Below are 21924 nucleotides of genomic sequence, written 5' to 3'. Positions count from 1 at the left end.
TATAGGTGCTGATGGCAGTAATAAAGTGAATTTTGAGGTGTATTAAAAACATTGCTGCTCAAGTTCGAGAAAATGCCTCCAAACTCATTGAACAGTTCTTTATGCAAATATAAGACAATGATCCCAAACATACTGCTGAAGCAAAAAAGAAGTTTTTCAAAGCTAAAAACTGGAAATTTCTTGAATGGCCAAGTCAGTCACCCGATCTAAATCCAATTGAGCACGCCTTCCATATGCTAAAGAGAAAACCTAAGGGGACAAACCCCCGAAACAAGTAGAACCTGAAGAAGGTTACACTAGAGGACTGGCAGAGCATCACCAGAGAAGAAACTCAGCACTGGGTGATATCTATGAATCACAGACTTCAAGTAGTTATTGCATACAAGGGATGTACAACAAAGAACTAAACGTGACTCCTTTAATATAATCTGTCCAAAATATTATGGTACCCTGAAATGAGGGGACTATGTTAAAAATTTGCTATAATGGTCAAACCAAAATGTTTACAGAACATTTCCCGTTATCCGAAATGCTTGGGACTGGACCTATCCTGTTTAAGCAGATTTTTCAGATATTCAGGAATTTTCTCTAAGCAGACCAGTAGTATCAGGAGAATACTTGTACTATATTAGCTGTCGTCAATCCCTGACACCTCCTTGCTGCCATCACCAATCCTGCTCAGGAGTCCGAGGTCCCCGATCTTTCCCGGGAACCTGAGGTCTCACCTCACTTGTAGGCTCTCCCCACTCACTAGCCCGAGCTGCTTTCTCGCCCTGCTTGCTTGCCTGAGCCACTTTCTCTCCCTACTCGCTCACCTGAGCTGCACTCTCCTCACTCATTCACTCGAGCTCCTTGCTCACCTGAGCCGCGCGATTTTCCCGCTTGCTTGCCCAAGCCGCGTGCACTCTCTGTCAAATACCCTTTCAGTGGGATTATTGAAATTCTGCTGGAGCACAATGCAGAATTTCAGTGACCCCGCTGAAAGGGTATTTGACAGAGGGAGCAGCTCGGGCAAGTGGGGAAGAGCACAGCTCAGGCGAGCGGAGAGAGAGAGAGAGCGGCAGCGCTGCTCATGTGGGGGGAGCGCGGCAGGGTGGCTTGGGTGGGCGAGTGGGGAGAGCGTACAGCTCGGGCGAGCAAGCGGGGAGAACGGCTCTGGTGGGGAGAGAGAGCAGCAACGTGGCTATTTATGGTCCATTTATTTTTAGAATAATCACCTTCAATATTTTGCATTAAATAGTATCCACAAGGGTAACATTAGTTCCCTTAGAACCACTTTTACTGAAGTTGATGCTGGGAGTATGCAGAAGCTAAAGAAGGATCTACAGTATAATATTGAGTGGATAAGTTTAACTTTAGCTGAGAATAATTTGATTTGGTCAGGGTGGTCTTAAAAATTTTTTCAACTTTTTTTCCAAATTGTGACATCATTGTCACAACCGAAGAAACTTTGGGATATTCAGAATTCCAGTTGATTGGTTTTCGGTTAATCAGAAGTGTACTGTTTCAATAACCTTGAATAAAATCTGGAGCGTGCACTTTAATCATGTTGTGACAGAGTATATAGATATGTTTTTGGGAGATAAGTTGGGAAAGGTTTGTTAGAGTAGGTCACATACAAACACTTTAAAACAGATCTTATTTAAAATACTGGAGCTCTGCCCCATGCTAGACATGTCGGGGCCAACAGCCTTTGCAAGAGCTTTGGAGAATGCCCAAAAGAATTCACTAATGGATTGTTTACAAAAAGGCAACAGATGAAAGATCTTGAAGCCGCAGATTGTCTGGAGCTGTTCTAAGAGGGTCGTGTGGTTTTGCAAGCAGAGAGAGTAAAACAGGCTTTCTCTCAGAGAGACACACAGAGATCACCTCTACAGTGTTACAGGCAGCAACAGCAGCTGGGACTGGAACAGGACAAGCTGGCAAGCTTGTGGAAACCCCATGTGGAAGATGGGTTGTAAGTGCTTGATTCAGCCTGATCAAACCCCTTGTGGCTCATACAAGAGGAGAGGACTGGCTGTCTAATGTTTTACTTTGAATAAGAGAAACAAAAAGGCACTCCGTGGTGACCTGAAAGAAAGAGGTCATCATCTGGAGAACCCTGAAGGGGGCAAGTTTCATTAGCAAGACACTGAAGTGGCTGGGTGTCCATCAAACAACAAATCTCTCTCTGAAAACCAACAAGAACCTTCCTGAGCAGTAACCATTTACCTTTCGTACTCCAAAGTCTGGTGAACTTCATAAATGTTAAATTCTGTGCACAGTATAAGAATTGTCTATCACCGGTGAACTTGGAGGAATGAGAAGTGAGATTGGACTGTGAACCAAAGAACTTTTCTGAATTTACACACACATTATATACATGTGCGCTTAGAATTAGAAGGGGGTTAAGTTTGGTTAGTTATGTTAATAGTGATAAGTTAAAGTGTGATTCTATTTTCATGTTTAAAGTTAATTAAAAGCAACTTTTGTTTAACCATTTGTCTTGGTGAATATCTATTGTTGCTGCATTTTGGGGTCTTCTGGGCTTGTGAATTGTTGATTGCAAATTTAAAATAGAGCACAAGGGCAAATAAAGGGAAAAAAGTGTCTGTCTCAAACATTATGGAGGGACTGCATATCATTACTGGTTTTAGATAAACTAATGAGTTGTTTGAAATGACAGAAAATTCTGCAAATGTATCCATAGGTCTATCAACATCTGACTGAAAGTTTTATATGTGGTGTATTCTCTAGTCTTCGCTGTAAATTTTGAAATCTTAGTTAATTTCTTGGTCTGTTAATAGCAGAAAGAAAAAGTTAAAACTAATATTTTATAAGTATACATTTGGGAAGCCTGATTTTAAAAATATTAATTAGTAAATACTTAAAATACAGTTTTGTGGCTGCTCAGGAATTCATCAGGAGACATCATGTTCTTCATGTTGTAACAATTAACATTTTCAGCATTTATTTTGCTTTTGTTAAAATCCAGCACCACCATTTAAACTTTACTATCTACCCTGAGGTCTCAACATTGAAATCCAGAAACATTTTAATGTTTTCTGGGAATGCAAACATAACTAATTTCTGTGGTCTATGGTTGCTATAGAACATATTGAATTTAATACACTGATGTTTGCAAAATTCTAGGTCAGATGAGCAAGTCCTCTGACAATTTCCAAGTAAGCCTAAAGCACACTGCTTAGAAAGATGTTATTACAATCTGTCCGAGTTAACACCCTTGTGAGAATTAATTTTAAGTGAAAATGGTGAGGATTTAAAAAAAAGTCCTCGATCTTAAAATTCTAAGGACCAAAATATTTTTTAAAATTGCAAAGTTAAGCACAAGAAAAATACATACTGATAATCTCTCTGCAAGTGTCTAAAGGTAGTCTCGGAAGTTTTGGATGACAAAATTCCATTCACTTTTTGGAACATTACTCTATGTCATCTTTGCATGCATTATTTAGTTTCTCAAACAAGTTTGGCATCCTGTCCTCAAATATCTTTTGACTGTTTTGATTTATTGATGTCTCTTCCAAGGACTTTCCCAAATACACACGCACACACAATGCAGGTTCACCCTGACTTGCTACCTCTGCACATATGACTGAATTTTAAAAATATATTTATAAGAAAAAATATAAAATTTTTCGGTTTATATTGTATTTGACAAGCTTTAACAGGGAAACAGGGCATGTAAGAGCCAAAATGTGTGTACTTACTTTATTAGTTAGTGTCCCAGGGTCCATAGACTGGGCGTGGCCAACTTGATTCCTGTGCACATGCACGAGTCTTTAGTTGGTGCAAGCGTGGTCGGTTTGCATATTGGAGTTCAATTAGTGCATGGGCAAGAGTTAAGGGTGCAAATTCAATACCGTCAGGGCACTTAACTCCGCGCATGCACCAACTGAACTCCAGTCCGTGAACCCACTGTGCACATGCCACCCAAAGACTTTGGTATGCGCACAGGAATCAAGATGGCCACGCCTAGCCTATGGACCCTGGGATGTCGACTTCGAAGGTAAGTACGCACATTTTGGCTCTTACATGCTCTGTATTCCTCTTATAGTTTGTCAAATACAACATTTGATTTAAAAATTTGCTTTAGGTACTCCATGCATGCAGGCAAAATTACAGCTTACATCCATTTCGAGATAGGACTGATCCTTCGGTTCCAATTACGGTCGTAAGTCAGGGAGTACCTGTAGACTGGAATCTGCATCTACCTTGCTGCATTCATAAGAATTAACTTCAATTTATTTGAAAGCAGGCAAAAGTTTTAGAGCTGTAATTTGGGGAATGCCAATTGAAGAATATAATCGAAATATAAAACTGAAGAAGAAATATTACAGAACGGAAAGATCAGCTTCTCAACTACTAGAAAAAGTAGAAATTGGGCATTTGGGACAGATAGTGTAGTTACTAAGGCAAATTCCTTATTGGATTATATTTCAGAAGGTTCATTGGTTCCTGGGATGAAGAGGTTGATGAAGGAGGAAAGATTGATCAGGTTGAAGCTGTGTATACTGCCGTTTAGAAAATTAAAGCAAAATTCTTAAAGGGGCTTTGATGTAATACTTAGAGGAAGGATACTTCCCCATGTTGGAAAACCTGGAACTAGTAAACAGTTTTAGCATATGGCATCGCTTAAGAGAAAATAAAGAATTTCTGAGTGTGTGTGAATCTTTAGAATATTATAATCCACAGAAATATGGAGTCTGAATCACTGAATATATCCAAGTCTGAAAGACATTTTTATTCTATAAGGGAGGCAATGCAACAGACAAGAAACTAATAAAGACTAAAATCAATTCAGCCATGCTAAGATTAAGATCCACTTGTGTGTCTTCTGAGATTTTTTTTCCCTTTGTATAGAGCATTATTCTGGTACAGTTTATTTCTTATTTGGACAACCACTGCCTAAATGTGTCCAGGTGAATTTGGCTTGTGGTGGTGGGGGGAGCGTAGTCCTGGAGTAAAGGTCACTTCGCAATTTTCCATAGTACAAGGACTAAATCATTGCACAAGTTGTAAGAAGCACAAATAGGGAAAAAATGTATTTATTCATTTACTTTTCACCCCCCACATGAATTCTGAGAGAACATTTTATTCTGTTTCCCAATTTTTTGGGTTCTAATTTATGAACTCCTCAGGGCAAATTTTCTATTTCCTCATAGTTGTCACATTGGGTCACCTGTAATCTTTTGTGAAAATGCATACATGAGCATAGATGATGGATTTTATGGACTCAGCACTGCATAAAGGAATATTGAGGCACAGATGTAAATGTAACACTTTCTTCATAATTACTCTTGTCTGGCTAAGATGTCAGAATTTATTTAGCAGCTATCTTAACTCTCTGTGAGTTTCCACCAATTTCAGGGACTTGTTAATAAAACTTAGACAAACATTCCATTATGTCATGCACTAAAGTATTTACCTTGCAACCAGCCATCATTTAGTAGATATTGTGTTTTTGTTTATGGATTCTTTAATTGTGTAGCTTGGCTGTTTCATTTCCTATATGCCAATTTCAAATATATTTGTGAAAGGTGATGCATAATTGTAAATTATTTTTTCAAAATATTTTTATTTGGACATAGTGTGAAATTTGCTAATTGTTACTTAACCAGTATTTTGTCCTGGTAAATATTTATCCTTCAAGCAAAACAAGAATATCCAGTCATTGTCTTTTTTCATGCAGCCTCCCTGTATTACCCAAATTACAAAGTACAGAGTTAACAATAATATGCCTTGTGATTTCTTAAGGTTGTGAAACTTAACACTGCTAATCTTTCTTCATTTGCACAAGTTTCCTTTGCCTAACTCATCAGTTACTTGTAAATCATTCTCTCAGGTAACTCTAATTATATTTTGGGTAATAAAAGGATGAAGTTTCCTTTATATATGGAACTGCTGTAATACATTAACAATACTTAAAGCACTATAAGTCAATAATTTATCTTTCTTTAGGGATCGACCTCTCTACCTTTGCATACAGGCGCAGACGCAGAAGAGTGTTGACAGTAAGACTTGTTGAAATTGCTAAGTGTCTAATTTTCACTGATTAAAACTCATTCATTTTCAAGTTACCTTGACAATGGTTGCTGTCCATAACTGTTAAAGACACAAAATATATGTACAAGAACGTCATAAAGAGCCGGTAAAATTTTAATTACCATAAAGTAGTTTATATTTTGATCTGTAGTTGAATTTCTAATTTTGTTTCTTTTGAAGGCAAGTTCATTGTGGGAATATGGTTCCATGGAACCAGTAACCCCAAATAGTCATTCTTTTTATATTAGCCTGGCTGCCCCAAGGCCACTAGGATGAGCCTAATTAATTTTGCATCAGCATGTTGCCTCAGGGACAGCACTCTTGATTATTTTTTTTCTTGAACACTAAAGCCTTAGGATAATATCACCCAATAAAATCCTTTGAGCACTTAGCTGACTTTAAACAGAACAAAATGGGTAAGCAAGACAGTAGGTAAACCTGCAAAGACTGTTTCTGTTTCATTTATATTGCATGAAATGCTGGACATTAATGTGTGTATGAGCTTTCCATTTGAAAAAAAGTGAGTGTAATTCTGAATTTCTATCACAAACTTTTGGGAATCAGCTACACAATCAATGACATGGAAGCAGGTTCTTTGGCATATGTGTCCCTGTCAACTCATTCAACACCAATTCCATTTTTATTCTCCATATTCTCATCATCCTTATGTGTAAAAACTAATGTATTAGTCTACTTGTTTTTGAAATGTGGGACAAAATCAGGGCACCAGGAGGAAGCCCACATGGTCACAGAGAGAATATGCAAGCACTAGAAGTCAGAATTGAACCTGGCCTCCGGAGTTCTGTGGCAGTAGCTCTGCTGGCTAAAGCTGTGTGCTGCGATGTTGATAATAGACATTCCACAAAAATTTCTTCTTGCTATTTTTCAGATGTTAAAAGATTTTGTATGCTATCGAGATACTGCTGTATTTGAAGATGATGAGCATATTGTAATTAAAATCTGTTCTGAATTTACCAGGAGGCAGGAATAATGCAGGCTTTTTAATAATCGAACGTGCTGATCAACTTCTGTGATGGTGTAATCAGTGTCATCGAACATGCGTATATTAACTTAGTATATTTTATAGAGTCTGTGGATTTGCAGGGTTTTTTGTAAGCATTTATAGAATTATTTTACCCATATTTATTCAGTATACTATGAAAAATTATGTCCATAAATTACAACATTTTTTCCTTGCCTCAGGGGCTGTAAACAGGATTAAAGAGATTATTGGTGAGGCATTAGCAAAAGAAGCCATTAAACAGCCACTTCCACAAGTAGTGACTTCTACTGCAAGAAGCAGTCCAATGACTACACATAATTCTCCTTTCAGCACTTTGCCTCAATTACAGCCAGGGGTATGTACAATTTTACCTAAATTGGGTAAAAGGGTTTGAGTGTTTGTTTGATTTTTATTTTGAATTGTTTGTTTTCTTGTGAACATGACAGCATATACACTATTGTTATCATATTTTGGGTTTACATTGCCAGCGATAGGGACCAGGGTTTGAATCCCACGCTGTCTGTAAGGAGTTTGTTCGTTCTACCTGTTTGCTTGGGATCCTCTCTTCGTTCAAAATGTGCTGGGGGTTGGAAGTTGATTGGGTGTTCAGGCTTGTGGGCTGAAAGTCTTAATTTTAAAAATTAATGAAGTGTGCAAGTGCCTCAACAATCTTCCTGAAATGTTTCAAAGTTGATGCACAAAACTTACTGCTGCCATATAGTTAAATAATTAACGTGGGTTTTGCTGTAAGCTTAGTAAAAAAATAGAATTATTGATGTATAAGATTGGTTACTGTTTTTGGGAAGAAATTATTTTGCACTGATTTTTTTTTAAATCCACTCTAATGTTTATTTCTGTTTTTAAAAGCTGCTTAAAAGAAAGGTCATCAGTGTTGAGCAGTGAAAATGATTAACTTTAGAGACAAGTAGGAATTAATGGATTTTTTTAATTAGACTCAGCATATCCAGATGTAGAGTAGAGCTCTGTCTCCTGCTGAAACACTCCCAAAGGGGGCTTGAAATATCCTGCATGTGCTTTCTAGTTTGCCATCTGTTGGTTTTTCCAAAGGATAAGATTCCTTACACTTTCTGAACAGCTAATTGAGTCTATGATGTTTGTTAAAGCAGTTCCATCAAGCCTATTGTCCTGATTAATCTCACTGCTGCTTTTTTTTTTGTCACATGCCTATCAAACCTATTCCCCTATCCGTCCATCTTAATTTTCCAATATCTGCACTCAGACCAATTGAAGTAATCATTTAACTTCCCTGCTTGTCTTTGGAATGTCAGAAGAGGCTAGTTTCTGGGGGAAATCTGCATGGTCAAGGGAATAATCTGCAAATTGAGAGAGACAACATCTGAAGTCAGAACTGAATCCACGTTGCTGGAGCTGAGAGTCAGCAGTGCAAACATACCCAAGACATTAGTGTTTCTAGGCTGGAGTTGAATTACATTTGTGTGGTAAAGGGCCAAAGGTATCATTGACAAATTTTGTCTGAAATTTATATAGATATGGTAAACATTTGCCCAAGCTAATTAAGTTCAGAGCTAACATAGTTTAAGTGAGAGAGAAAGTGTGATCTTCTAAATATGCTGTTAGATTTTGCATATCTTTCCTTTCCCTCCTTGATTATAGGAATTAGGGTCAAGTCTATTAGCATTATTGGATATCTTTTCATGTATCTCAATAATACATTTGTATATCATGGAAGTAAACTACTTCTGAAGTAGGAAAGGAATAGATTGTTATGGACTAGGTTTATTTATCTTCTATTCTATCCATCCAGTTTGGTTTTCAGATTATAAACTGAATCTCAAAAAGAGTGAATGTTACCCTGTCAACAGAGCAGTTCTGCAACTTAACCAATCAGACCTGCCTTTTCTGTTTGATCGATCAGGTTTCAAGTACCTCGGTATAAACATCATAAGCACATTTTCCAATCTCCTAATAAAAAAATCGACCAGATGAAATCAGATTTTCAAAGATGGAGCAATTTGCTCCTGTCACTACTGGGCAGAATAAATGTAGTCAAAATTAATATATTACCAAGATCCTTTTACTTGTTTCAAACCATTTCCTTCCAAAATATTTTTTCACCTTGCTGGATAAAATTTCCTCCTTTATTTGGAATGGGAAATCTCCAAGGGTCCAAAAAGCATTATTGCAAAACTGTAAGGTTAGTAGAGGACTCTCACTTCACAATTTCCAATTATACTACTGGGCACCTGCACCACATATTCACAAGCTAAATTACTGGATGCATTCCCCTGAGTTCTCCCGGTGTAAACTGAAAGAGTCATCTTGTAAATTGTCATCTTTAGCTGCCGAGGTCTATTCCTTATTGCCCACAAAACTCTAACCACACCAACAATCCAGTGGTGCTCAATACATTAAAAATTTAGTACCTGATTAGACATCACTTTGTGAGCTGCAGCATCAGTAAATAGCAATCATTTATTTTCAACTTCAGTTACTGATTCTTTTTATATACATGGCAAACTAAACATATCAAATATTGTTATGAAGATGGAGCAGCTTCGCCCTACTGTCACACACATATGGCTTACCTCACACTTATTTTGTTACTTTCCGATTCGACATTTTATTTCAAAGGCTTTCTTAACTCCCAAACAACTCCAGGAGTGAGAGGGGCAATTTCAAAAATATATAGTTCTGTCAATTAAAACTCGTTCACTTTCCAAAATAAAGTCAGAATAAAACCAAGAATTGGAAATGGAAATTGAGGAGAAACTGGGAACAGGTTATTGAGAGAATTTATTCTATCACCTGCACTCACTTGGGACTCATTCAGTTCAAGGTGCTGCACAGGATTCACTTTTCAAAATCCAGACTGTCGGCCATTTATCCTGAAATAGAGGACAAATGCAATAGGTGGAATGGCTCCCCTTGCCATCTGAGTCATGTGTTTTATTTTATCAGTCCCCCAAAATGCAAGTGTTCTGGAGCAGTCTTTAGCATGCTATCTGAAATATTTAAAGTCAATTTCCAACCCCCTGCCTATTGATTGCAATATTTGGAATCTCCGACAATTCCCAAAATTCCCTGCAGAAAGACACATTTGCATCCCTATTAGCCAAGTGTCTAACCTTGTTACGCTAGAAGACTTTAAACTATAATGGTTGGGGGAAGGAACCAAATGCCAGAGGACAGCAAGGAGAGGGTTAGATTGAAAACAGAGAAAGCTTGTAGACAGTGTTTGAGAGTGGAAAGGCAGGTGATAGAGAAGGGAGATGATAGAAAGAGAACCTAATAGAGTTGTTTGTAAAGATGAGGCAAAGAAGTGGGAAATCTCTGAAATGCATATATTTTAATGCTTGGAGCATAGTAAGGAAGGTGGATGAGCTGAGGGTATGGATTGACACTTGGAAGTATGACGTGGTAGCAATTAGTGTAACATGGTTGCAGGAGGGATGTGATAGGCTTCTAACTATTCCTGGATTTCGTTGGTTTAGGTGTGATAGAATCGGAGGGGCAAGAGGGGGCGGTGTTGCATTCCTTGTCAGAGAAAATATTACCGCAGTGCTTTGGCAGGATAGATTAGAGGGTTCATCAAGGGAGGCTATTTGGGTGGAATTGAGGAATGGGAAAGGGGTAGTTACATTTATAGGGGTGTATTATAGACCACCTAATAGGGAATGAGAACTAGAGGAGCAAATATGTAGGGAGATAGCAGATATTTGTAATAAGCACAGGGTTGTGATTGTGGGAGATTTTAATTTTCCAAATATAGTTTGGGAAACCCATTCTGTGAAAGGGCTGGATGGGTTGGAGTTAGTAAAATGTGTGCAGGATAGTTTTTTACAGCAATATGTAGAGGACCCAACTAGAGAAGGCGCAATGTTGGAACTACTGTTGGGGAATGAGATAGGTCAGGTGATGGAGATATGTGTTGAGGAGCACTTTGAGTCCAGTGATCATAATGCCATTAGCTTCAATGTAATTATGGAAAAGGATAGGTCACGGCCTAGGATTGAAGTTTTCAATTGGGGAAAAGCAAGATTTGAAGAGATGCGAAAGGATTTACAAGGAGTGGATTGGGACGATTTGTTTTATGGGCAGGATGTAGTAGAGAAATGGAGGTCTTTTAAAGGTGAGATTTTGAGGGTACAAATCTTTATGTTCCTGTTGAAAGGCAAGGACAAAAGTTTGAGAGATCCATGGTTTTCAATGGATATTGGAAGCTTGGTTTGAAAAAAAAGAGGGAGACTTACAATAAATATAAGAAACAAGGAAAAAAGATATTCAGAGAATACATTGAATGTTAAAAGAATCTTAAGAAATAAATGAGAAAAGCTAAAAGAAGGTATGAGCTGACTATAGCAAGCAGGGTGAAAATAAATCCAAAGGGTTTCTACAACTATGTTAATAGCAAAAGGGAGAGTGAGGGATAAAATTGATCCCTTAGACAATCAGAGCGGACAGCTATATGTGGAGATGGGGGAGATCTTGAACAATTTCTTTTCTTTGGAGTTCACTAGGGAGAAGGATATTGAATTGTGCAGGTTAAAGGAAGCAAAGAGGTTAATTATGGAGACTATAGTGAAGCATATAAAGGTGGATAAGTCTCCAGGACCCTACGGGATTTTCCCCAGGACCTTGAGAGAAGTTGGTGAGGAAATAGCAGAGGCTCTGACAGTGGTTTTTTCAAACGTCATTAGAGATGGGTATAGTGCCAGAGGATTGGCGTATTGCACATATGGTTCCTTTGTTTAAAAAGGGTTTGAGGAGCAAGCCTAGCATTTATTGGCCTGTAAGTTTGATGTCTGTGGTAGGTAAGTTAATGGAAAACTTTCTTAGAGATAGTGTATATATAAATATCTGGAGAGACAGATCTGATCAGGAACACTCAACACGGATTTGTGCGTGGAAGGTCCTGTTTGACCAATCTTGTTGAATTCTTTTGAAGAGGTGACTAGGAATGTTGATGAAGGAAGGGTACTGGATGTTGTCTCTATGGCCTTCAATAAGGATCCGCATGGAAGGTTAATTAGGAAGGTTCAGTCGTTAGGTATTAATTTTGAGACAGTCAAATGGATTCAACAGTGGCTGGAAGGGAGATGCCAGAGAGTCGTAATGGATAACTGTTTGTCAGGCTGGAGGCCGGTGACAAGCGGTGGGCCTCAGGGATCTGTATTGGGTCCATTGCTGTTTGTCATATACATTAATGGTGGTAAATTGGATTAGTAAATATGCAGATGATACTAAAATAGGTGAAATTGTGGATAATGAAAAGGTTTTCAAAGATTGCAGAGGTATTTAGACTGTGTAGAAGAGTGGGCTGAAAAGTGGCAGATGGAGTTTAATGCTGAGAAGTGTGAAGTGCTTCATTTTGGAAGGAATAATCAAAATAGGACATACGTAGTAAATGGGAGGGCATTGAGGAATCCAGTGGAGCAGAAAGATCTAGTAGAATCTCATGTGGATAGGGTGGTGAAGAAGGCTTTTTGAATGCTGGCCTTTATAAATCAATACAGGTACACAATCCTTTATCCGGACATCTAAAATCTGGAAAGCTCCAAAATCAGGCAAGTTGGGCAGGTGAGGGGGAGAGACCGGCAGCGCGAGTCGGGCGGGCGAGAGGCTGCAGCGCGAGTCGGGTGGGGGAGGGGGGCTGACCAGGAAATGCAAGTCGGGCGGGTAAGAGACCGGCAGCACAAGTCGGGCGGGTAAGAGACTGGCAGCACGAGTCGAGCGGGTGAGAGACGGCAGTATGAGTTGGATGGGCGAGGGGGAGAGACCAGCAGTGTGAGTTGGATGGGCGAGGGGGAGAGACCAGCAGCGCGAACCGGGCGGGCATGGGGGAGGGACCAGCAGTGCAAGCCAGGTGAGCGAGAGGGGGAGACCGGCAACACGAGTTGGGCAGGCGGGGGGAGGGGGGGGAGATGGCAGCGTGACTAGAAGGGGTGGGGGTGGATACAGCAGCACAATTCGGGTGGGCTTAAATCTGGCTTTCCGAAATTCGGAAAAATCCTAAATTTGGAACACACTGTCTCCGGATAAAGGATTGTGTGCCTGTTCATAGAATACAGGAGTTGGGAAGTGATGTTGAGACTGTACAAGGGATTGGTGAGGCCAAATTTAGAGTACTGTGTTCAGTTTTGGTCACTGAATTATAGGAAGGATATTAACAAGGTAGGGAGAGTGCAGAGAAGATTTATAAATATGTTACTTGGGTTTCAGAATCTAGATGACAAAGAAAGATTGAGCAAATTAGGTTTTTATTCTTTGGAGCGTAGAAGGTTGAGAGGGAATTTGATAGAGGTATTTGAGTGGGATAGATAGAACTGATGTGCATAAGCTTTTTCCATTGAGAGTAGGAGAGATTGAAACAAGAAATCATGTCTTCAGAGTTAAGGGGCAAAAGTTTAGAAGTAACATTGTTAGGTCTGCTTTGTTCATGAATGAGTGAGACAAACACCAGACTGAGTCGAAATCAGGGTTCTTTGTTCTTTATTACCGGATTGTAACACTTGCAACTAACAATGTTAGTTGGAGAATGCATTCTGCCGTTATCAGCAAAATGGTGATTTTTTTATACCCTTGGATACGTGCTTAGAACATCATCATATCATTACTTGTCCAATGACTAAAACTGTTGCTATCCTTTCCCTGCTAGCTTCCTGCCTCTCAATCCATCAATGTCTCTCTTATCTTGTAAGTACAAGGATGCATTCACATCTTGTTACAGCCCTGCACAGGGTAACTCCTTACACATTCCCATCTCATGATGTTTTACCTTACAATCCCTCCTTTGTCCTCTTTAGAGGACAATCTCGCCCTGACTATGCTACCACCGTGTTACATTAGTTCGCCTATTATTGCCAAGCTCTATACGGGTTCTGTTCACAGGGTAGTTCGGCTGGTGGGCGAGGGCTCCCCCAACCCTCCTTTGCGTACACCCCCCATCCGTCACCCCGATCCCATTGCCCGTTTACAAGTTTCATCCCATTTGCCCCCAAGCAAAAAACTAGCTAACCCCCCGTACATTAGTAAATTCCCAAGTTAACATATGGTCTACAATCTAATTCATAATACTTGTTCTACAATCTGATTAATAATGTTTGTGTTACAATCAATGTTATAATATTTGTTCTACAATCAAGGTTATAATATTTAGGTTACAAGCAAGGTTAAAATTATATGTGTAACAATCTAATTCACAATCCCTCCTTCCCATCACATTCCCCTTCAGACTCCAGATCGATCTCAGCAACTTTCTCCGCCTCCTGTAATGTGAGATAGTCTTGCTCCACAGCCTGCACAGCTTGATATTTCGGAGGCAGTTCATCACGGTCAGCAAAGGCTCTCTCTATGGTCCTCGTGACCAGCGTTCGAATGCATGGAATACAACAACAGCCACAAGTGATAAAAATTGATACAGAAATGAACAAACCCAGCAAAAGTTGTCCTAACAATGTGCTCCATCTCCCAAACACTCCCTGTAACCAGGATAAAACAGGATTGGAGACTCCAGACTGGGCTTTTAATTCTTTCGCCAAAGCCCTAAGTTTCGTTAACCCCTTAGTGAGTGATCCATCTGGCCCTGTGTTATTAGAGATAGAAGTGCAGCATAGATCTCCAAACATAGCACACACTCCACCTTTCTCTGCCAGGACCATATCAATCGCTATCCTATTCTGAAGTGTCATAAGGGAAGTTTCTGACAGTTGTTGATGTATTGCCTCAACAATGTCCCTGGTCAAATTTGCAAGGCGCTGGACATTATAGTGAATAAGGTTGATCCTATTAACATTTTTATTTACAGTGATGGGAAAAATTGCACTAAAAACAGGAAAACTTTCAAACCCAGCTGCAATCTCATCGGCTAATTTAAATTCATCCGGAATATTCCGGGCTTGGCCAATGGCATCAATCCATACCCCATCAGGGTTCCTTCCTCCCGGCCCCAAGAGTCCAACACTCCTCCTTTTTCTCCACAGCCAACTCTCTGTGTGGCGCAATTCTAGGGAATCCTCGTCTCCCTCCTGCCTTTTGACAATCAGCACTGGCGCATTAAGGGTTACTAGAGCACACCGACCATCCCAGTTAGCGGGGAGCCAGTTGTACAGCACTCTTCCTCCACAAAACCACCAAATATCCACCCTAGCCTGGGTCAAGCGGGTTGCACTACTGCTATGTGAGAGATCAACATGAGTCCTGCACGAGTCGCTGGGCAGCCAACCCACATGGAAAACGTGCGCTGCTGTGTTGTTGTTGGCAAAACAAGTAACATTAGTTATGCCTGTGGATCTAAAGACAGGGGGAGCTACATTAGCCGGAGCTATGGGAAACGTCTGTTCCCATATCAGACACCTATTCAGTGGGTTGGATTCTGACATTAGGTTCAAGGCGCAGTCCATAGCATCTGTCTCCTCAAAAATTGATCTGCTCATCCGTAATAATGGCCTTCCTCGGACACAGACCCAGCAGTTCCCATACCCTGCTTGGTCCGCATATTTACCCATCTGATCTATCCAGGAGTTTGACTCATCAATACCTGTCTCAATTGCTATCTTCTCTCCCCTGGACATCTTCGTACTGTCGAATTTTCTCACTTCCCCCTCTTTCGAAGTGGGTTTAATTATGTCCTTTGTGTATGTTTGTAAGTCGAACCTCACCACTCCCCAAGGATCTTTTCCATTAATAGACACTCCAATCATTAGATAGAAGAGGTCTCCGACACCATGTTCTCTCCCTGTGCCCCCCTCGCATGTCTTAGAGCTCCATCCCTTCATATTCCACGGGTTGCGCAGCCCCGCCTTTACTGTCAAAATCAGGGGATTCTCTCCTTTCATTGAATAGGTCACAGCACCACGTATCAGGGAGATTTTAGTGAAAAAATTATAATAAGGTTTGCTGGACCCTTTGTTAAGGGGTTTTCTTATCCATCTAGTGTCGGGTCCTGTCCACCACCAAACCTCACCCCAAGACGGACAGACATGTAGACCCCATTTAGGATATCCTATTTGAAAGGCACACATGTAAATATCATATCCTCTCCAGGACGCCTCATTCTTACCACACGCTATTATACTGCATAGATCGAACTGGAAGGTGTTATCCCTGTCTTTGTCTACCTTTAGAATAACTTTGGCCCCGCAGGAATCCGAGCTATTCTGCTGACTTATCTGGCATCCCATTAGTAGTACTGCCCATAGGGCCCCCGGTATCGTCTGCATGAGTCTCATCAATTCTATCAAGGCTGGCTACGTGCTGTTTTGCCTTGGAACAGTAGGCAAAATGATGCCAATTATGATCCCCTGGTTTGTCAATTCTTACCGACCTATCTGTTACGGCGGTAACAGTGTATGGTCCAGACCACCTAAATTCAGTCCAATGTACTTTACCTGGTTTACGGATATACACCAGGTCTCCCTCCTTTACTGGAACTCCTTCGGTGTCCGGGTTCTCCTTACTAGCATTCGCCACCTGTTGTGAAACTGATCCGGACACAGCTGTCGCAGCCTTCTGTCGTCGTTCTTGTTCACCAGGCAGGCGTCCCTGAGTACTTTTTTTGTTGTCTCAAGGTCTCTAGTGTCTGCTGTGGTATTCCACCACGGCGAATTGGGGAAATAAATTCTTAACTTCTCAAGTGTACAGACATTATCATACCTACCGGACATTTATAAGTCAGTCTCTCTGATACAATTGAGGCCAATAAGCCTGAACCTTTGTTTTCTTTCAAAGCCCAACCTTCACGTGGGAGATTTCTCCTCTTAATAACCAGTTTAGGGCAGAAAACTCAGGTCCTCAATTGTTTATAGACCACCTTCTCACTCTATTGGACTTTGCAACGACACAATAAAGACTTTTAAACTCTAGTAGTTTCTTGCGAAGCACTTAATAAATGTCATTCAAACACCTTAAGGACTTTTATCTTGTCTGTAATCACTTACGTGTTACAATCCTGGCATGCGACCTTCAATTGTGGTCGTCTAATTTGTCCGATCTCCAGTTCTTACTGACAATCATAAAGATTTAAAAAAAAAGAGAATTTTGTTAAAACAGGCTTCTCTGGACCTTTTTATCAGCCGGCTGAGATGATTGTCAGAAAAAACAGAAACCGTCGTCCAGTGTTCACTCACCCATCACGTCGGGGTCACCAAATTGTTAGGTCTGCTTTGTTCATGAATGAGTGAGACAAACACCAGACTGAGTCGAAATCAGGGTTCTTTGTTCTTTATTACCGGATTGTAACACTTGCAACTAACAATGTTAGTTGGAGAATGCATTCTGCCGTTATCAGCAAAATGGTGATTTTTTTATACCCTTGGATACGTGCTTAGAACATCATCATATCATTACTTGTCCAATGACTAAAACTGTTGCTATCCTTTCCCTGCTAGCTTCCTGCCTCTCAATCCATCAATGTCTCTCTTATCTTGTAAGTACAAGGATGCATTCACATCTTGTTACAGCCCTGCACAGGGTAACTCCTTACACATTCCCATCTCATGATGTTTTACCTTACAACATGAGGGGGAACCTCTTTACTCAGAGAGTGGTGGCTGTGTGGAATGAGTTTCCGAGAGAAATAGTGGTGGCAATTTTGTCATTTAAGGAAAAATTGGATAGGTATATGGATGGGAGGGGAATGGAGGGTTATGGACAGGGTGCAGGTAGTTGGGACGAGAGGAGAATACTTAGTTCGGTGTGGACTAGAAGGGCCAAAATGGCCAGTTTCCATGCTTTAATTGTCATATGGTCTGATATGGGTCCATCTGTTACACAATGGATTAATGATATCAGTTTCATTATTAATCTGGAGAAAATATTTCCACAAATAGCAACCTTTTATGCATTTTTTTTCTCTGATTGTGTACTTATGGAGTAAAGTATCTGAGGATGTATGTTAACAATGTTAACATAGGTGTGGGTTTTTCTGTTAAAAATAAATATAGGAGCACAATGTACATCTGTATAATGTGTATAAAGTAATTTTTGATGCTCAAATAATTTTGAAAAAAAAGCAATAGGTTTATTTAGGTGGGCACATCATGTTCTGAAGGGTCTGTATTGTGCTATAATATTCTACATAAATGACTAACTTGGTTAATCCTAGTTTCTCTTCACTATTCCTTTTGATTAAGATCAAATTTGTATGATACAAATTTGATGGTAGCCAGGAACCATAATCTAGGATATTGATATACATCTCACTATTGAGACTGAAGGATTTAAACTGATGAAAATATAAAATGTTAAATTGTTGTGAAAATTCAGATGATTTTCTCATGTTAATTAGTGAAAGAAATTTGTTTCCCTTTGCTGATCTGACCTACTATATATTTGGGCGTACAAATTGAGTCGTGAAATCAAAAAAAAACCTCAAAAATGGGGGTTGACTTTTTCTCCAGATATACTTTTGAGACCTTAAATTCAGTTCAAAATCCAATCCGCACTAATATGGCATATGTCGACCCTTGAAAAACCCCCAAAAAAACACGACTACAACAGATTTTCATTGAGATTTTTATTATTGAAAATAACACAATTAGCACCCTTCAAAATTACTATCATTGTTTGAAAACAACAACACAGTTAGAACGCTTCAAAATCAATCTCGCTATTGACGTCTGAAGCAAAGATGGTGGCAACAACGTCCATACATTCACTGTTTAAACAGTCATCATATGGGTCCCAGTCTGTATCTGATGAGGCGGCTTCAGCTTCATCATCAGTGTCCCACAATAAATCATCCTCCATGACATCAGTTGCACAAGAGATACTGCACTTTTTAAACAATTTTATCACAGTCTCTCCTTTAACTTTGTCCCATGCCTTGAGCATGAAGTTATAAAGCATATCAAGTGATGCAGCACATATTGCTTCGCCTTTTGTAAATGACTTTTCTGCACTCGACATCCATGCATTCCATTCCTTGCACACATGGTCTTTGAATGGCTTATTCAAGCAGACATAAAGAGGTTGCAACATAGATGTCAAAGTATTATGCAGTGCTAATCTACTTTTAGTGTTGTCAGTTAAGTGGCTAAGAAACATTTCAAAGACCAGCAAACTCTATCCTTTGCGTAAACTGCCTGGCTACTTGTTCCACGCATTGTCTATCCATTGTTTTCATCCATTCATCCTTTTTCATGGAAATGTACAAAAATACGTACAAGGTATTTCATTTTCAGTTTAATTTTGCGTTTGAAGATTACCATGGATCTTAACTTTGTCCTGTTGGCCATGCACAATAACACCACAGTAAACATGGTCCTTTCATGGCCTGTACCTCTGATTTGCACAGTTTTAACACCTTGCCATTCCTCTGTTCTATTGTCTATCGTGTCAAAATTCATGGAAGTTTTGTCCACGTTTCTGATATTTGCCAAAGCAAACTGGTGTTTCTGCCAGTTACATATAATAAACTGGTGAAAGCTTACAACTTTATGATCAAGATCTTTTGGTAGTTTCTGTGCAATTTTTGTTTTTTGGCGTATTACCAGATTTTTCTTGTTCATGAAATGATTGCACCAGCTTACTGTAGCCTCAAAATCATCACTGAGGTCTGGATCTGACTTTGCCCACTGCAGTGCAAATATTCTTATTTTATTTCGGGTGACTATGTAGCAATCTTGCCTCTGTTCACGTACCCATTCTGCAACGTGATTCTCCAACTCTTGCCAACGCGTGATTCCTTTTCTCAAAGAACTTTTGTCTTTTTGGTATTTTTCCTAATCTCTTCTTTCTTCCTCCAATTTCTTATCAACTTCTCATATTCATCAAATTTTCTTGTAGCAGCTCAATTGTTGGTTTTCTTGGCCATTTCTCTCACTTTCAACTTAAAGCTTGCTTCATATTTTCGTCTCATGCTATGTTGTGTCGATGGACCCTCCATGATAGCAGTCGCCTCAGTCACACCTTGCAGATCAATCCATGTGATCTATTGTGGTCGATGTACATGTCGGTCAATGGCCATCTCTGGCATTGCAAACTTTGGGGGTTGACTTATACACTGGTCAATGGGGCACCTCAGGCAGCCAGAAAATTGGGGTCGACATATACACCAAATATACCATAAAACCCTTAAAATGAAGCTGAAGGGGGGTGTCTATGTATATGCAGAAATGTATGGTATATGTAACTCCATACATAGATGAAAGTGTCAATAGATGAAACCATTGTGCAGGTTAGAGGATGGGTGTCATGCACATTTAACACATCAAAGCTTATCCACCATCGGCAGGACATGATGGAATGATTTCTGCTTGCATTGTTGAGAGTACAACACAAGTCAACACTCTTCAAGACAAAGTAGCTTGTGGTCTGGGTACTTCAACTTCAACCCAAGATGTTCATTCTCTCCATCTTCGAGTTTGCGTTTATTCTATACATATACAACCGGACGAAACACTGTCTCCAGACCATGATGTGTGCACAAATACATGATACACGAGACATAAAGAAAACATAAATAATCAAAAAAAAAATACAGTACAAACCTGATTATCCGAAATACTCAGTTATCCAAAATTTTTTGGACCCAGAAGTGACGTCTTTTTGGCTCCAGAAAATTTTTTGGATAATTGAGGATTTCGGAAAAAACAGAAATCCTTACTTATCTGAAAAATTTCAAAGCCGAAATGACATCATTTTACCTCTGAAAATTTTTGGTTGAATGACGATAACCAAAAATTAAGAAATCCTTGGGTATCCAAAATTTTTTCGGAGCCAAACTTGCGTCACAGTTTTTAAAATTTTAGGAATTTTGATAAAATCTCTGAGTAGAATTTAGTTTTTGGTGTTGGATTTATCTTATTTTGTTCAGGTTGTTTTTTTGGTGATTAAAAATTGTTCCATGCTTAAAAAGCCTCCCCTTGTTTGTTGTTCTTTCAACACTTACTATGATAGGCTGTTTTGTTCTCTACACTTTTCTTGGAGCTGTCTGAGGGCAAAGACCATGTCAGTAGTTCCTCTGTTTGCGCGAAAGCCGCACTGTGATTCTGGGAGAACAGTCTCGGCGACACTAGGTATTATTCTATTTAGGAGAATCCTAGTGAAGATTTTGCCTGCAATGGAGAGCAGCGCGATTCCCCTGTAGTTTGAGCAGTCTGATTTCTCGCCATTGTTTTTGTACAGAGTGATGATGATGGCATCACGAAGGTCCTGAGGCAGCTTTCCTTGGTCCCAGCAGAGCTTGAAAAACTCATGCAGTTTTGCCGCCAGACTTCCAGACCTCTGGGGGGGGATTCCATCCATACCTGCTGCTTTGCCACTTTTCAGTTGTTCAATTGCCTTATATGTCTCTTCCTGGGTGAGGACCTCATCCAGCTCTAACCTTAGGGGCTGTTGAGGGAGCTGGAGCAGGGCGGATTCTTGGACTGAGCGGTTGGCACTGAAAAGTGTTCTGACCATCAGTTGAGGATGGAGATCTTGTCGCTGGGGAGGACTTTGCCATCTGAGCTGCGCAGCAGGCTTTGGACTTGGGGTGAGGGGCCGTACACAGCCTTTAGAGCCTCGTAAAAACCCCTGAAGTCGCCAATGTCCGCGCTGAGCTGGGTTCGTTTGGCGAGGCTTGTCCACCACTCATTTTGGATCTCCCAGAGTTTGCGCTGAAGATGGCTGCATGCGCGACGAAAGGCTCGTTTCTTCTCTGGTCAGCTTCTTTGCCAGCAGCTCCTGGATTTCCTGGTTGTTTTCGTTAACCTTTGTTGACCTCACCAAAGACTTCGACACCGTGAGCAGGAAAGGGCTTTGGCAAATACTAGAGCGTCTCGGATGCCCCCCAAAGCTCCTCAACATGGTTATCCAACTGCACGAAAACCAACAATGTCGGATCAGATACAGCAATGAGCTCTCTGAACCCTTCTCCATTAACAATGGCGTGAAGCAAGGCTGCGTTCTCGCACCAA

At 40.1% G+C, this 21924-nt stretch overlaps 1 protein-coding gene across 9 annotated transcripts in view; it reads left to right on the top strand.

The window, feature by feature from the left end:
• LOC138763579 (KH homology domain-containing protein 4-like) overlaps positions 1–21924 on the top strand; it is a 100874-nt gene that overhangs the window by 39257 nt on the left and 39693 nt on the right. For all 9 annotated transcript variants that reach the window (XR_011357679.1, XM_069938010.1, XM_069937986.1 and 6 more), the window contains exons 5-6: positions 5959–6011; positions 7246–7400. Coding sequence is in view for 8 of the 9 variants with exons in the window: in XM_069938010.1 (XP_069794111.1) it covers positions 5959–6011; positions 7246–7400 (208 nt within the window). In the remaining variant the exon portion in view is untranslated. The remainder of the gene's footprint in view (positions 1–5958; positions 6012–7245; positions 7401–21924) is intronic.

This window comes from Narcine bancroftii, chromosome 1 (genome assembly GCF_036971445.1).
Source record: "Narcine bancroftii isolate sNarBan1 chromosome 1, sNarBan1.hap1, whole genome shotgun sequence".
Taxonomy (NCBI): Eukaryota; Metazoa; Chordata; class Chondrichthyes; order Torpediniformes; family Narcinidae; genus Narcine; species Narcine bancroftii.
This window is presented reverse-complemented; position numbering and strand designations above follow the sequence as displayed.